Source organism: Apostichopus japonicus, chromosome 14 (assembly GCF_037975245.1).
Source record: "Apostichopus japonicus isolate 1M-3 chromosome 14, ASM3797524v1, whole genome shotgun sequence".
NCBI lineage: Eukaryota > Metazoa > Echinodermata > Holothuroidea > Aspidochirotida > Stichopodidae > Apostichopus > Apostichopus japonicus.
The window spans coordinates 20303070-20319185 of NC_092574.1; the positions used below are offsets into that span (position 1 = coordinate 20303070).

The window sequence follows — 16116 nt, forward strand, 5'->3', positions numbered from 1 at the left end:
AGTCTGTGCACAACTATAGGCTACTTGTCTGCAACGGCAGCCACAATCATTAATTGTACACTAGGAATATTGTCTTTGTAAATATTATGTCTGATAGTGGAGGGGGGGATGTCATCCCCTTTATGTTTCTGGGGTAATGTAGCGCCGATCCCCAAAGTTTACATGATTGATATCCGTATGGATTAGTTTGGTGCCTGTTTATCCTTACTAAGTTTATACCAGAGAACCAGGGTGACAGTTCCCATGTTTACACGCTGTGAGAAAACTTGTTCGGTATTTCTAATATAAGTTTATGAATGATTCTAACAAACTGCCAACTTCTTTGACGGGTTCACAAGCCTCGTTTGAAAGGGAACATGATACACCTGTATAAATTTAGCCAAGGCGTCATAGATATAACAATGATCTAACACCTATATAATAACTCGGGTACAACACTAAACGTTTCTCACTATGTATACACAAAGATGAAAGCCGTACACAAAGGTATGCATGGGTTGATCTCAAGAATTATAGCGAATAGACGTCCCGAGGCGTATATCACCTCACCCATACCGTAAACCCCGCAGGTGTGCCTCGTTGCCCTCTGGAGCACGACCTTTGACCTGTCATCCTCACGTGAATACAAACAAAGTACTATATTTCTGTAAACATGAAAATAATACAGAAATGAGAGGTGTGTGAATCGTGTGAAACAAACATACACATGTACGAATTGCACACTATACAGTACGTACTCGATGTCATTGCGGATGGCGCTATGAGTCTTTTAAATGACTTTTTTGTTGGTTTACATATCTAGCTAGTATTAAACAAACGACTTCTAGATAAAGAAACATGCGCAGAGGAATAAGAAATCAATAAGTAAAACGGAAGCGGAGTCTAAAGAGGAAAAGAATAGATAAACAACAACAACAACGACTGAGAAACAGGCGAATGAGGAATAGAGAAATTTAAATCAGCTTTATCAGTTGACAAGGATAATTCATTTCTTCATTTACCTGTCATATCCCACAACGTTCGCACACACGCTGTAACGGGTGTCTTTATTGAATTGTATATGAAGGGAGATTGACCAGTGGTGATAGACCACTATGGGAGGTCAGTACAATGATATGATACCTGACAGGTTACTCTAGAGGCTAGACACGGTAGTCTATACTGCAGACTCCAAGCAGGCTGTTGTTCCAAACAATTCCCAGCTTGGAGCAAAACTCCCTGCTCCAAGTCACAGAAAGCAGTGATTACGGTTTTATAAAGTCAATATGTTGAATGAGCACAACAAACCTCTGATTCCCTGTTGAATCTTGTCCACTTTTATCGTGCAACGAAAACTTGGACTATCGTTGACTCACATTTCAATATTTTCTGATTATCGGGGAAAGGATAATTTGCTAAATCTATACCTACAACAATTTGCTCTATCAATTGATGTAACTGAGTTAACAAACAAAATGGTCCCTTTTAACATCGATTCGTAATAAGTTTTTATCCGCTGCCATTTGGAACAATTTTGCTAATGCTTATACCACCCTGTACTCTCCTCCCACGTAATGCTTCAAAGCACGATTACTGACAGTGCAAACAGTTCCTTACCTTTCTCTGATAGAAAACAGGATATTTAGACTGCTCTGTCAGTACGAGTGCTTTGGGGAAAAGCAGGACATGAGAGTAAAAACAAATGTCGCAATAGAGTGATACTTGACGCAGCATATTTGGATACTCATCTTTTCACATATTCACCAAGTATCGTGCGTCATTTTACCATGGGAAAGTAATTTTCAGTTTTCTTTATTTTTCTTCACAGTTCAAGATGTAATCGCTGCAAGCTTAGTCGCCACACCCCAAGATTTGGTCGCTTTTACCTCTGACGTCACAGTTATTTATGAATATTCATCAGACGAATCAGCCCAATCTCCTTATCTAGAGCTGTACGATGTTGCTACGGAGTCAGTTCGAGCGACTGAAATTCTGAGAGAATTTTCAGGGGAAGTTACATTTAATTGTGTATTAATCGATCACGCTGGTGTCTTTGTTATACGCATGCTCAGTTCCCCGAACGATGACGTCATCACACAGAGTGCCAATCTAATGGTAACCTGGCCCTCTTTCTCTTTCCGCACACCGGAGAAGCCGGAAACCTTTTCAACGTTAACGGTAGTGGCACAACCAATAGGTGGTGATTTATGTACTGAAACCATCGTTGATTCTTTAACTTTAGTTTTGAATTTTATTGGACTAGATGATTCTTTACCCAACAGTGAACCGAGAGGTGAAAACGTGGCGAGGACGAGGATAGAAATTCTAAATGATGAAATTGTCGGAGAATTTCCCTGTGACGTAATTACCAAAGAAGGCTTCTATACAGTGAGCTTAGAGTCCGTATATCAAAGTGCTATAATAAGCACGAGTGATATTTTTAAAGTCAAAACATCATCTTCGATATCGTTTACATTTTCATCCGATTTTACTGCAGACTGCAGTAATAATTTAAATGTCACATATGCATACTCTGCAAGTTGTGATTTCGTCCCCCAAAAGATCGTGGTATACGTTAGTAGTGACCCAGCCGTTTCCTATAGTGACCTACCAAAATCGTCATTGGATGAAGTAACATCATACGTGGCAGATAACTTCGGAAAGCTCAACATTGATTGCGAGACTTTTGAGACCGATGTTTACTCAGGTTATTGCTTTAAATTCGAGGGCCTTTCTGGAAGCGGAGACGGTATCGAAGCGACGACGAGATGTTTGCCCACCCGTCAACCTGGTGAGTGATGCTGCGTCAATTTCCGCCACGGCTTGTTTGCTTTGCCGAGATCTTTAAAAGGTTCTGAGGCACGAGGCGTAACTTTTAATCAGATTTTAGTACAAGTAGATCGCTCAAAACCAACTGTTTCATGTCAGAATGTGGACACTTTAGTCCAAAAGAAGAAGAAGTGGTTTGAATTTCATTGGAGTCAATGTTTGTCAAGATTGTAATAGCGAGAAATTGCATCATATTTCTCTCATCACACTTGTACTCTTAGCACATTTTTTCTTGTTAACATACCTAGCAACGATGTAATAGCATATTGTAAAAAAGCCGAAAATACAAATTTTTACTCTCCTTCTCCTGTTTATATAACATTGATAATATTGATAATACTGTTGATATATATATATATATATATATATATATATATATATATTTATATATGTATATATATATATGTATATATATATATATATGTATATATACAGAAGAAGGAGAGTAAAAATATGTATTACCGATTTTTTTATCACTGAGTTTATAGTTAAATTAAATAGCCCAATTTCCGAAGGGTTCTTCAATAATTCCCAGGGCACATAAGTGACTAATTATAGCATACACTAATAGAATGTGACTCATGCAACTCATAATAAGAGAATACTGTTGATAACCAACCGAGCTCGCTAGCTTCACCTTTTGATAATAGTTATGCCTCGGGGATATTGTCGCAACTTATGGTCATATCGATGTGCTATCCTTCATTTGGCGCTATGAGGCATTTATGAAATTACTCCATAGATACAAAATGGCGGTAATCATGTTTTTCGGAACATTAGATTTGACCTGATTAAGGTGTTGATCTGTGTTTATCTCCCCCGTCTCAAGGGGTGCAAAGGCAACCGTATCGTGTGTCAAATAATAATGAAGCGAAGCGATGAGCTGGTGCCCGTAATTCGCAAGGGTCTTTGCTGGATGGTAGCACGAAACACTTTCGTTGATGCAAGAAAAGTTAACAAAATTATATGAACAGTATATGAACGGAACTTCTGTTAGTTCCAAGATAGATTCGCTATCGTCGTCTGTCATATAAAGAAATATACATCGGTTATTTTTCTCAGCAAAACTGTACGTTTCATGAGCAATATTTCTGTACCAATTGCCGGCGCTTTGTGTGCCTACTCTGTATAGAACGCACATAAAAGGCTAGATAAGCTTTATGCTTCATGAAATCGTTTATGATGTAAATAAGCATAGGCTTGTATCATCATTAATTATAATGTGTTAGGCTATCCTTCGGTTTTACTTCTTCTCTTACAGAAACTGATGGATGGGGTCCATGGTCTGATTGGGAACCGTGTACAGCCAGCTGTGGAGACAGCATACGTCGTCGAACCCGGCTGTGTATCGGTGACGTGGGGAACGTTTGTCAGGGTAATCCATACAATGTAGCGAATTGTGAGGTACCGCGATGTCCAGATTATGACGGTATGTTTTACAGAATTACACACAGTATCCATAAAGTACGGTTCAAACCTTTAATCTGCTAGGTCATGTTTTTATCATTGATCATCGACTAATCTTATGCATAATCATACATGTGAACCGGATGCAGGGGGAACACAACGTATATATAAATACAACTTGCGCAGGCAATTAAAGGTATGCTGTATTGGCCGCAAATATGCTAGATATTCAAATATTGTCACCTTTGGTCAAAATTCTTAAACTGTTTTTGTTACAACCTTGGAGGAAATTTTCCTCATTGGGACATTCAGTTATCTCGTGTGTTCCTTAAAAATGTCTGAGAACATTTTGGAGAGTAAAGATTGACAGGAAAGTACTTTTTGAAAACTTCTAGCAATTATAGCATGCTATAATTTAGGGTCTCTACTGACTACCTTTAAATACGGTACGAAAGGTTAACTTTATGACGTCCAATTCTCATAATTGTGTTTTCAAATATGTACAAGTTAATATCACTCGTTATTAATGTATGAAATGAAAACCGTCTCCTAGAATGATTCAATCCTGATATACCGAATTGATAACGATAACTCCGTCTGTAACAATCAATTGTTTAGACTAGTGAACTCGATATTTGAATACCTCCTCTATCTATATCGTTTTGAATAAAGTGTAGATCAATCTCCTGCCAATTTCTGCCGACTTTGATATGCACTGATTCCCTTAGTAACCTATCTCCCATAGCTTTAACGAGCATCGTTCGATTTTATGGTCCCAATGGAGGTTCTCCTCTTTTTATTATTTCTTCATTTTGGACGAGAGGGAAGAAGAAAATAACCGCCTCCATTAAATGATTTAACTTGACAAATCTAGGATACGAAATCACACGACTGCCTGCACACTTAGCATATATCACTAGGTGCAGATGACTCAGTTCCAGACATAGAGAACATATACGCTCAAACCGAACACAATTGACAGTTTAGAGAGTTTATATGTTAAGATTAACGTGGATTTTTAGCTATTAAATGACGTCAGGTCTATATAATGTTTTGTATTTTTCTTTCTTTTTTGTATTCCCTTATCTTGTTCCGTTTACAAAATTGATTCCTATATCAGTTTCTTCCAATTGGGAGAGGCGCATATTTTCTATCTCTACCTGAACTGGCATTAACGCGGCAAGCTAATTTGAACTTGTATAGCGTATGTATAATCACATTTAAACGACTATCACACAGCCTATACATATAGCATATGTTCCTACCTAATATACAACTGTTGTGGAGCCTTTAGGTAATATTATTACACAGCCTATACATATAGCCTATGTTCCTACCTAATATACAACTGTTGTGGAGCCTTTAGGTAATATTATTACACAGCCTATACATATAGTCTATGTTCCTACCTAATATACAACTGTTGTGGAGCCTTTAGGTAATATTATTACACAGCCTATACATATAGCCTATGTTCCTACCTAATAAACAACTGTTGTGGAGCCTTTAGGTAATATTATTAAAGGAGTGAGTCATTCCTCCACTCTTTTCAAGTGTACCAAAGTCGCTGGTATAAAGTTTGAATCTATCGCACCAAAGTATACAACACTAATGCATTAGCTAAAGTTTCAATCTCCAACTTACAAAATGCAGAAGTTGCCTCTACCCCCCCCCCCCCCCGAAGCCACCGCCAACCACCCTAAGTCAACCAAATATTCCCAATTGCCTCAAAAGTCCCGAAATTCCTCAAATGTCCCAATTGGTTTGCTTTTCATCGTTTGTTGTGAGAAAAATATCAATATTTGTATTCTTTCGCGAGTCAATGGTCAACACTAGTATTATCGTTAGTATAGCATGTATTTTGTGGCAAAGATGCAACGAGGAGTTTTCAACTGTGTCAATACGTGTTCCCTTCTATCTTACAGATTTTCCTCGCATTATACCTCGGGATGTGGACCCGGAGGCAATCACCCCTCCATCATGCAATTACGCCCTCTCCACTATAAGTGGCACCATTGTTGCGTCACCACAATCATGTCCTCGTGGTGCCGCGTGGGTCATAAGAGTAGCCAACAACAAGAGGATTCGTCTGGAGTTTTTGACCTTTAACCTTTATTTACCTCAAGAGTATGTCCGCATACGTGATGGGGTCAACGCCCGTGCCAAGATACTGGCATTTAATACTGGCCAGCTTATACCAAGTACGGTCACGTCAACAGGGAACCAGATTTACGTAGAATATGAGGTTTTTGCCAAGGGGAAACCCCCAGAGCGAGGATTTTCGGCGACCTACACGTCCTTAGGTTAGTTTTGTTTGAGATCAACTTTAAAGAAGACACACACCCAACCATCATTATTGATCTATGTGATAGAAATAACCGTACTGAACATCTCAACAGCAAAATAGTTTGTTTCTATTTGATACTCTGTGAATTGAGCATAACATCTTTTGTTGATATATGTAGACATCTTGCTTAATGGAGTATCTTAAAGCCGTTAACAGAATTTCATTTTTCTTTCGTTTCTGGCAGATCTTCCAAAGCCCAAACCATCCGCAGCTGGAGCTTTAGCTGAAGGAGATGAAGACGCTGGTGGGATGTCTAACCACACAACTATCATATTAGCAGTTGGTATCTCTCTATTAGTTCTGCTCCTCCTCCTTAGCTTGGTCATGACCATCATTATCAGATTCAAAGAGGAACGCCATCAATTTAATACCGGCGCTATCCAGAAAATCTACACGGGACCCCGAGGCAGTTTCAACTCGTCGACAACCAGGAGCAATCAAAGATTGTTCGGTGTTCCAGGACACAGTACGACGTCCCCATCGGAACATTCGCATCAGTCCGTCAGTAAGAGAGGATTCCCGGATGGGAACGGCAATGGTGATCGTAGCCAGATGTATCTAATCCCTGAGAATAGTAACATGCAGTACTTGCCCGAAACGACTCTCTCATCTCCATTTAAATCACCATCTGAGATGCAATCGATAACGGAACTACCAAGTCCGTACAAAGAAGAGACTGGTCCAAAATGGCCGGTCCCGAAGAAAGACTTATCCCTTCCATTTCACTTTGGTAATCCAAATCAATCGGTAGATAACTTTAGCAGACAGAGTGAAGTGACTGATAAGAATACAATTCATTTATCTAACAAGACTCCTTCCGAGTATACTACTCGAGGCTACAGTGCCCGTGGTAGCACGAGAGGTAGCCGGAGCAGTGTAGATAGCAAACGCACCGACGCAAGCAGACAAAAGAGAGTGCATGCTAACGTTGTCAACTCTGACAACACCTCTCCCTTCGTCAGTCCGAACGGGGAGTTAACTCCAGAAGGGATGAACGCTTCTGGAAAGGTGCTCAAGAGACCAACACGGTTAAATAGAAGTCCCGAAGGAGCAGAGAGTCCGGATAATTATCACCATAACAACGGGACCTTGACTAGACACAAATCGAACCATGATCACGACGGTCAAGGATCGGAGAGGAAACATCAGAAGTCTCACCGTAGTGGAACGAGATCTTCCAAATCGGGATTGTCGTCTGATGCAGGTCTTTACTCACCAGATTCAACCGCAGATAGATCTGGTGGGTCCAAATCGGGCTCGAGCCGCCCCTCCAGAAGTCACCGACATCATCATCAGGGTGGTAAGAGGAGAAAAAGTCCATCCAAAGAGGAACACATATCAATGAAAGATATCAATTCAAGCAGATCTTCGTCTCAGCATCACAAAAGGAGACATAGTCCTTCCTCTCCGAGGTCGAAATCCAGACAATCGGAGACAAAGTCACCGAGATCGCCAAGGTCGCATTCAAGTTCAGGAAGTGGAAGGAAATACCGTCCAAATTCAAATTCTAGAGCGCCAGCTAAGCACGGAACCAAATTATATTCTCCAGCTACTTCAGAAAATTCACGCTATAATTCTTTACCTTATTCTCGCGGAACTGATAGTTCGATGGGTAATCTATCTCCAGTAAGTGAACCTTCGCCTATACGATTACCTAAACCTCTCACGATTAAACAGAATCGAGATCAGTACAAACAAGTATTTATAAGTGATGAGAGTCTCATGAACAAAGTCGGATCAGGGGCAGATCGATCTGGTGCAGAAAGTTCACGGTCGGGTCTTTCCAATCGACAACTCCCGAATACACCTTCTTCCGGAAGTGGTTCCCCGACGAAAAGTTTGAATGTAAGAAGGGTGTACAGTGATAAATCTCTTTCCCCGGAAGAGCCAGCTTTTGATAATTATATGCCATCTATACCTGGTTCATATTTTGAGAACCCATATCCCCAGCATGTTCCAAGTGGGCCGACATCAGGTGGTAACTTATCGGTGGTTTAATAAACATAGTAAGGATATTTGATACTTGTCTTTGAGGGCTTTAGTTTGTACAGAAATGTTTTTAATCATTGAGGATGACGTATATCCATGATTGTTTGTTCTTAGCCTAAGAATATGTGGTCCCTAAATGTGATCTGGCGCCACCTATTTTAAAGTAGGCATATTCTTACAACAACATTGAAGCTAACTAGCTCCAAAAATTCCTTCTCTTATATTATTACAAATGTTTGATAGTTATTGATTCGTAGGAAGTTGTCCCCACTTAGTTCAACATTATAGTAGAGGTACGTATTAGTACAATCATAATATAATTGGCAGTCGGATTCAATTTTCTTCTGTGTTAGAAGAAAAGTAAATACTTAGAAGAGATTATAATAGTGTTTTAACATAACAGCAAGTCACTGAAATAATTCCTTTGAGCTCTGTTAAACGGTATAATGGTCGCTACTTCAAAATAGCAAAACGTTTGTAAATTGTATGTTCTTTGTTTTCATGAAAATTCATTTTATGACAATTGACCTTGAATATGGGTCGGAATTGTGTTGGGTTCGAAATTCGTTCATACTGGGAGGGGCAGGGGGGGGTCTCTTAGATGAACATTAGGGAGGGAAACATGGTGACAAAATTTCAAATGTTTTTACCAACATTTTTTTGGTTGCAATCTTGAGTAGGACTGAACAATGAGAAATGGTTGAAATCAATGTTCTTTGGAAGAGTTTAACTACTTTCAGCCTCCGACCAATTTTTACTCCGACCAATGAAATTTAGAGAAAAGAACGCCAAATGTGTCCTTGTTTGGCGTTCAAACGCCAACTGACAGCGCTGGTTTGGAGCAACACCCGTGCTTGGCATGATCAAATATTACAAGACATATATTGAATTTAGAAAAGCTGCCGTTGACGTTCGGTTAAAAGTCTAAGTTAAATGAATCGCCAATAAAGAGCACATCATTATACTTGACAACTGTCAACTCCAAGGAAATTTAGAAGGAAAAATATTTATTTATTCGTTTTGATGTTCACAGTTCGTTTGAATCTGTCGATGACTTTGGTGCTAACTTCAAGTTGGTCGCATCAACCCGCATGGCATAACTGTGTGTATAATAATTGTAGCAAATGCTTTCATTGTTTATTAAATGACATCATTCTTGTATTATATTACTAAGATCTATGTAGAATGCACGACACAGCTTCGCAGTTTTATTTTTTTTAAATATATGGCCAAGGCTGGAAGACGTCGGAACATAATAGCCAATTCTTTTTTTTTTGGGGGGGGGGGGGGGGGATTGGCGGCATTCCTGTGTGAGGGTATTAAATAATATTGATAGAGGGCAATGTGTATAATGTGCATCTATATATATATATATATATATATATATATATATATATATATATATATACCTATATATATATATATATATATATATATATATATATATATATATATATATATATATATATATATATGTATGTATGTATATATATATATATATATATATTGATATATATTGATAGATATATAGTAGACAAAAACGTATTTGACAACGTGAAACCACTCTATTGGAATTTTGGTGGGAAAGTCGAATTACAATCTGATATCGTTCAGTCTTGAGTGTTTGTTCTTCGGGGTGAATTTCTGTGGTTATTTAATTATAATCTAGTAAGGCTGCACATTTTACGTCAAAAAGTTTATATTACTTGTCTCTGTAAAATATTTTATCTGTTGTAGATACAATTTGGAATACGAAATAAATTCTAAATTTACCAATGAAGAAGATCAGTTTGAATTGTACACTTTTAATTGGGAGGTTCATGCAATTTTTTTTTGCATTTCCTGCCCAAGGAGCTGTATAAAATCCTTCGTCCAGCTTTGCAATGCTAGGAAACAAGCGATGTCAAGTTTTCTTTGCTGGCCAGACCCATAGGTAGTTAGGGTTTAGCTTCTTGGAATCCCTTGAGACAATTTCATTGTCATCATACCTCCCGTTATTTTCTACTTTATATTTATGTCTTTATTCGATAATTTTCTGCCATGCGCTGTTACCAACACTTTCATAAAATATATTTTGTACAGAGATATTTAGCTCTAAACGTCCCCAATTTGGATACAATAACCCCCCCCCCCCCCCAGTAAATTGCAGTCCTCCACGGGGTGCGGACTGGGTTTATGTAAATTGATCTCGTGACGTGGCGAGGTGTGTGACGAAATGTTACCCTAAATGAAATGATGGCGGCACTGGAGAACTGAGCATGCATAAACTCCGGATGTGTGACCTAATTAATGATGTTAGTGCGCGCTACAATGTTGGCATAACTGGCCAAGTGAACGATACCTGTACATGACTGGACGTTGAAACTTTCATACAGTTTCATACAAAAAGTTTCATACAGTCTCTGTACATTTGCAGTTTCATAGGTTAGCTGCGTAGTGATTCTGAGCCTATCATGGCGCTCACACGCGCCCTCACTTTTTAGGTACCTACATGGCTCACACTCCCTGGTGTGTTGTCCGCCCAACAAATAAAACCACGAACAACCGAAAAGTTCTTCCTAATACTGCAAGCACTCTAGGCGCACTACAATACTGCGTATTTAAAGGCAAATGCAGTTGTAGCTCTTTTTGGCTTCGGCATTGAGTACAACGTTTCTGTATGATGCCGTGTTGGACGAATCTAACCGTAATAGTAATAACCGATTTTGCGATCCACGTTGTAGTCATTGCCGACTTTGCAATCCACGGTCCCTCTCAAATTTGCAGGGTCGGTAAGAGTGACTCAAAGCTTTCCCTTTCTAGAAACCAATTAAGGACTTTTTTATACATCTGGTCTAAATATGCAAATCATGTGCAGCGGGCCTTCGTACGATGGCTATCGATACATGTACAGCGTTGTGCAGAGTTTGAAACTGTGCTTTCAAATTCCTAGCACATCATCTTTGTTACTGTATTCCTTGACAGGGCTTCTTTGGGGGGGGGGTCGGGCTTTGGAGGGGTGGTGAGGCGGCAGTTGCATGAACCATGATTTAGGGGGAGGAAGAATTGGAAACAACGAAATAATTGGATGTAGATAAAATATTACTTCCTTTAAATTACCGATAAACGTATTTAATCTATCAAGAGACATGTTTTCAGTTTTAGGTGATAGAGGTGGGGGGGGTGGGGGAGGGGGTGCTATAAAGTCATCTTAAGAAAGGAATGGAGCCTGATAATGATGGAACGAGTAACAAACACGGAATGAAAACCTATTTCGTATTGATTCAATAGTTCATCGAAAGGACATGTTTTGCAAATAATTTCGGACACGTTGCCTGTTAACTTGAGGGCGCCAGCTACTATTAAGGGGGGGGGGTCAAAGCCATAAATGGAGGGCGCTAGTTTATATTCTATAGCAGAGCCGTAGGTATCTATGAGTTGCTGCTCATTTCAAAGTTGAAGGTAAGCGGAAGGTTTGCAGAATATTTTTTATTTTCCATCAATGTAATATTTATTTAAATATTAATTCAGACTAAAATATCTTCATAAAGTGTATCCAGTTGGCCTGGAGTATACGGAAAACTATCTGTTAATCTAAGGCTTCACTGACGTAGCTGAACGACTATTTACGATACTCTCATTTCTAAAAGGACTACTTGTCCTTCTTTTCCAAGAGAATATAACCTTTGTTCATTCCACAATAAGGCTACTACTTCGCTGGCCCCAAAAGGGTACACTCACATGATATATTTTGCGTTATCCCTTGATAAAAACCAGAAGTCCAGGCAATAAAATTCATAATGGGCCGATGTTATATGGGTAAACCGTCTAGACAACTAGTATATATTGAAAGCTTTGGTCATGTTTGACCTTCTCAAACATCTGTTGTGACATTAATGTAAGAAACGGAGGGCGAACTTTTTTATGTTCGTTCCCCAAGAATCTAACGACTATAAGTTACAAACACAAAGAGATTACTGGTTAAACACAGGTTGAACAGGATCAATACAAAAAGGCAACTTAATTTGAAACTTCATTTTGGTTTCATTTATTTTTGATGTGTACTATTAAATTACTTAGAATGGAAGATGTGTATGCTCAAATGGGATGGCGAGCCTTAATTCTCCTTAATTCTGGCCTGTCATTTATGGAAGTTGTGCTCCGCCGTCTGGACGTGGTGGCATGTCGGTACCTTCATCACCATCTCCGCCTTCTGGACGTGGTGGCATTTCGGTACCTTCATCACCATCTCCGCCATCTGGGCGTGGTGGCATGTCGGTACTTTTATCATCATCACCGTCATCTGGGCGTGGTGGCCTGTCACTTCCTTCATCATCATCACCGTCGTCTGGACGGGGTGGCCTGTCACTACCTTCATCATCATCACCGTCATCTGGGCGTGGTGGCCTGTCACTACCTTCATCATCATCACCGTCGTCTGGACGGGGTGGCCTGTCACTACCTTCATCATCATCACCGTCATCTGGACGGGGTGGCCTCTCGTCGTCTTCATCTTTAGGTGGTTTGTCTTCACGTGGAGGTGGTCTTGGTTTACCAGGCCTCCAGCCTGGTCTATCACCTGGTGGTCGGGGCTTCCCGCCGGGGCGTCCACCTGGGCGTCCACCTGGGCGTCTTCCACTGGTCGGTGCAGCCTCAATCACAGCTACCACCAACAAAAGTACCACTGCTACTCGAATTGCCAACATAATGGGAATCACCTGCAGCAGGAAAGAGAATAAGACAACATTTAAATGCTCCACTCTCTTTGTTTTATCCTTCCAATAACACTGACTTCAGAAATGATTTCAACTCATGCCGAGACGATGTATTAAAGGGATCCCTGTTTGATCAAAAGGTAAATCATAGATTACCTGCAAATACCGTCCGTGTAAACAAAAAGTACGAAACAAAACAAGAATGAAGAAAATGTTTCATAATTTAAAGAAAAAAAACGTCGGGTCTCAACAAGCACTCACTAAAACTAAGCTTATAGTTGTTAGAGCAGACGATATAATATTACTGAATTTAAACCATATAATTACTTGACAGACCACTAGAGTTTAAGCTCTTCAAAATCTGTTGGTTTAATTTGAGACCGAAGTGTAGTTGTTTTGTTATAAATGATGTGTACTACTTCTTTCATGTTGTAACGAGGAAATTACAACTTATTACTATTCCTCCCTTCGTAATTGGTGTAACATCCCAATTAACCTACACAAACTATCACTATATGTAATCGAACGACGTATAGTCACGTGAAGAACTATATTAGCCATGTATTAATGGTGTGACGATATACAATGTAGCTATGTAAACTATCTACACAATTAACTGTGTAAAGATATACTACCATAAAATGGTTGCTAATTATACAGCGTAACGTACTCTGCCATACTGGCTAAAACGACGTCGCATTTTATATATATATATATATATATATATATATATATATATATATATATATATATATATATATATATATATATATATGTATATGTATATATATATATATATATATATATATATATAGATATATATATATTTATATATTTAATATATATATATATATATATATATATATATATTTAATATATATATTTATATATATATATATATATAAATATATATATATATATATTTATATATATATATATATACATACATATACATACATATATATATATATATATATATATGTATATATATATATATATATATATATATATATATATATATATATATATATATATATATATATATATATATATATATATATATATACATACTGTAGTTTCCTAACTAATATACTTGGTCCATCTGTGGCATAACGATGCAGTTACCTAAAATATAAATTGTCCTTCATAGGGGTGTGGTATAACGACCTTTAGTTTTCCAAACTAACTATATATAACTACTCGGTTCATTTGTGGCATAACTATGTAGTTAAATAAACAGTAATTGATCTTCATAGGTAGTTATATATAACATTGTAGTTAAACTACATAACTACTTTATTATAGTGGTACAACGACATCATATGGTAGTTATAGATTAATAACTGCTCAGTCAATTTGTAGTATAACTATGAAGTTAAAGAAACTAACTATTGTAATTCATTAGTACGACAAAGACATGTTGTAGTTATGTAAAGTAAGTTACTCATATAATAATTTAGTTACAGAATATAACTAACGTAAGGCATTGGTGTTATTACGACATAATGTAGTTTGATAACGTAACTGCCCAGATTCATCGTGGTGTGCCGACATAATCATAGAAACTAATTCTATTGTAATTCATTAGTCAGTGCGATATTCGATTTGATAATAAACAATCCAGCCTTGAATACTGTCAAAAATAAAGATTATTGTCTAAAATATTACCAAAATGTAGAGAAGAGTTCAATTTCTATGTGAATGTATACGCACTTGTAAATATAAAATGTATAAGTCATGTACATAATGTCATAACAATGATAAAGTCAAATCAATCAGAATAAATAGCAAGCATCATTAACCCATAGCAGCTCTCCATGTGAAAACAAAACTGGTTTTATTTTTTAGGAGCCCTGGGGTTTCTCTTTTAAATTATGAGCCTTTTTGCTCTTACTTAATATTTTTGAAACGTGTAAATAAACTTTTTGACATGACTTTGACAATTTTCGGCTACATCGTTACCCCCCCCCCCCCACACCCCCATGATTCCACAAAGAAAACAAATCATCGAATATAATATACTGCTCTTCTCTCTTGGTTTGACATGGTATTGAAGTCTATAAGATACAGGAAACTCAACTGTTATTAAAATGCTTATTCATATCGGGCAGATTGTTCCACCCGAAAATTTCGTTTCTTAGTCACTATCATGTTTTTGTTTTCATTAATTTTGTTTTTATTCAAATCCATATTAATTTAAACATGAATGTTCTTTAGATATCAAGATATACATACTTATAGGTCATGTGCACCTACTAGCAAATATGCTAGAAGTTCAAATAATGGTTACCAACCATCTTCAAATGTCAACAACTATATATGTTATTGCCTCCCAGGCCTTTCAACAGCATCTCCCTCAATAAATGCACACCGTTTTATTTAATACACCCCTCAAATTCTGAATAGTATAGGATCCCCAGGAATATGCTTTTGAAAAATGTAAAGTATACATTACTTTTTAACAAAATGAAATGTGGGTGCAATACTTTTTACACTTTGAAATGTACCTTATGGTGACTGAATAATGAGTACTTATATACGCTAATTCACGTGTAAATATATATATATATATATATATATATATATATATGCTATGCATCTCTTGGAGTATTTAGCTGTGGTATACTTTTAAAGTCATACTTATGTACCACAATATCGAGAGAGAGAGAGAGAGAGAGAGAGAGAGAGAGAGAAACATGGAATATATTTCTTACCTTTGCTTTACTCAATAGTATATAGAAAATGTGGTCTCCTCTTCTCGGATGAAGTTCTCTTTGAGGTGATGCTGACCCTAAGGAGATCCTTTTAAAAGTTTCTACCACTTCGTGGCCTATTATCTTTAATGACGTAGCAGAAAGTATTTACTAACGG

The 16116-nt window shown here is 37.8% G+C and overlaps 2 protein-coding genes across 3 annotated transcripts in view; one reads left to right on the top strand and one right to left on the bottom strand.

The window, feature by feature from the left end:
• The window catches only part of LOC139979416 (uncharacterized), a 59007-nt gene extending 49018 nt beyond the window's left edge, over positions 1-9989 (top strand). For both annotated transcript variants that reach the window (XM_071990184.1, XM_071990185.1), the window contains 4 exons: positions 1808-2770; positions 4070-4237; positions 6141-6518; positions 6747-9989. In XM_071990184.1, coding sequence (XP_071846285.1) covers positions 1808-2770; positions 4070-4237; positions 6141-6518; positions 6747-8560 — 3323 coding nt within the window. In that variant the 3' untranslated portion in view covers positions 8561-9989. The remainder of the gene's footprint in view (positions 1-1807; positions 2771-4069; positions 4238-6140; positions 6519-6746) is intronic.
• A 2015-nt stretch (positions 9990-12004) lies between these two features.
• On the bottom strand, positions 12005-16116 carry LOC139979904 (uncharacterized). Its single transcript, XM_071991116.1, has 2 exons — positions 15960-16116; positions 12005-13248 (listed from the first exon to the last, which is right to left on the bottom strand). Exon 2 carries the CDS (start codon positions 13234-13236, stop codon positions 12676-12678), a length of 561 nt encoding a protein of 186 aa, XP_071847217.1. The 5' UTR covers positions 13237-13248; positions 15960-16116; the 3' UTR covers positions 12005-12675.

Bases quoted from the DNA above. Each gene is read 5' to 3' on its own strand.
- LOC139979904 (XM_071991116.1), bottom strand. From the start codon at position 13,236: ATGTTGGCAATTCGAGTAGCAGTGGTACTTTTGTTGGTGGTAGCTGTG.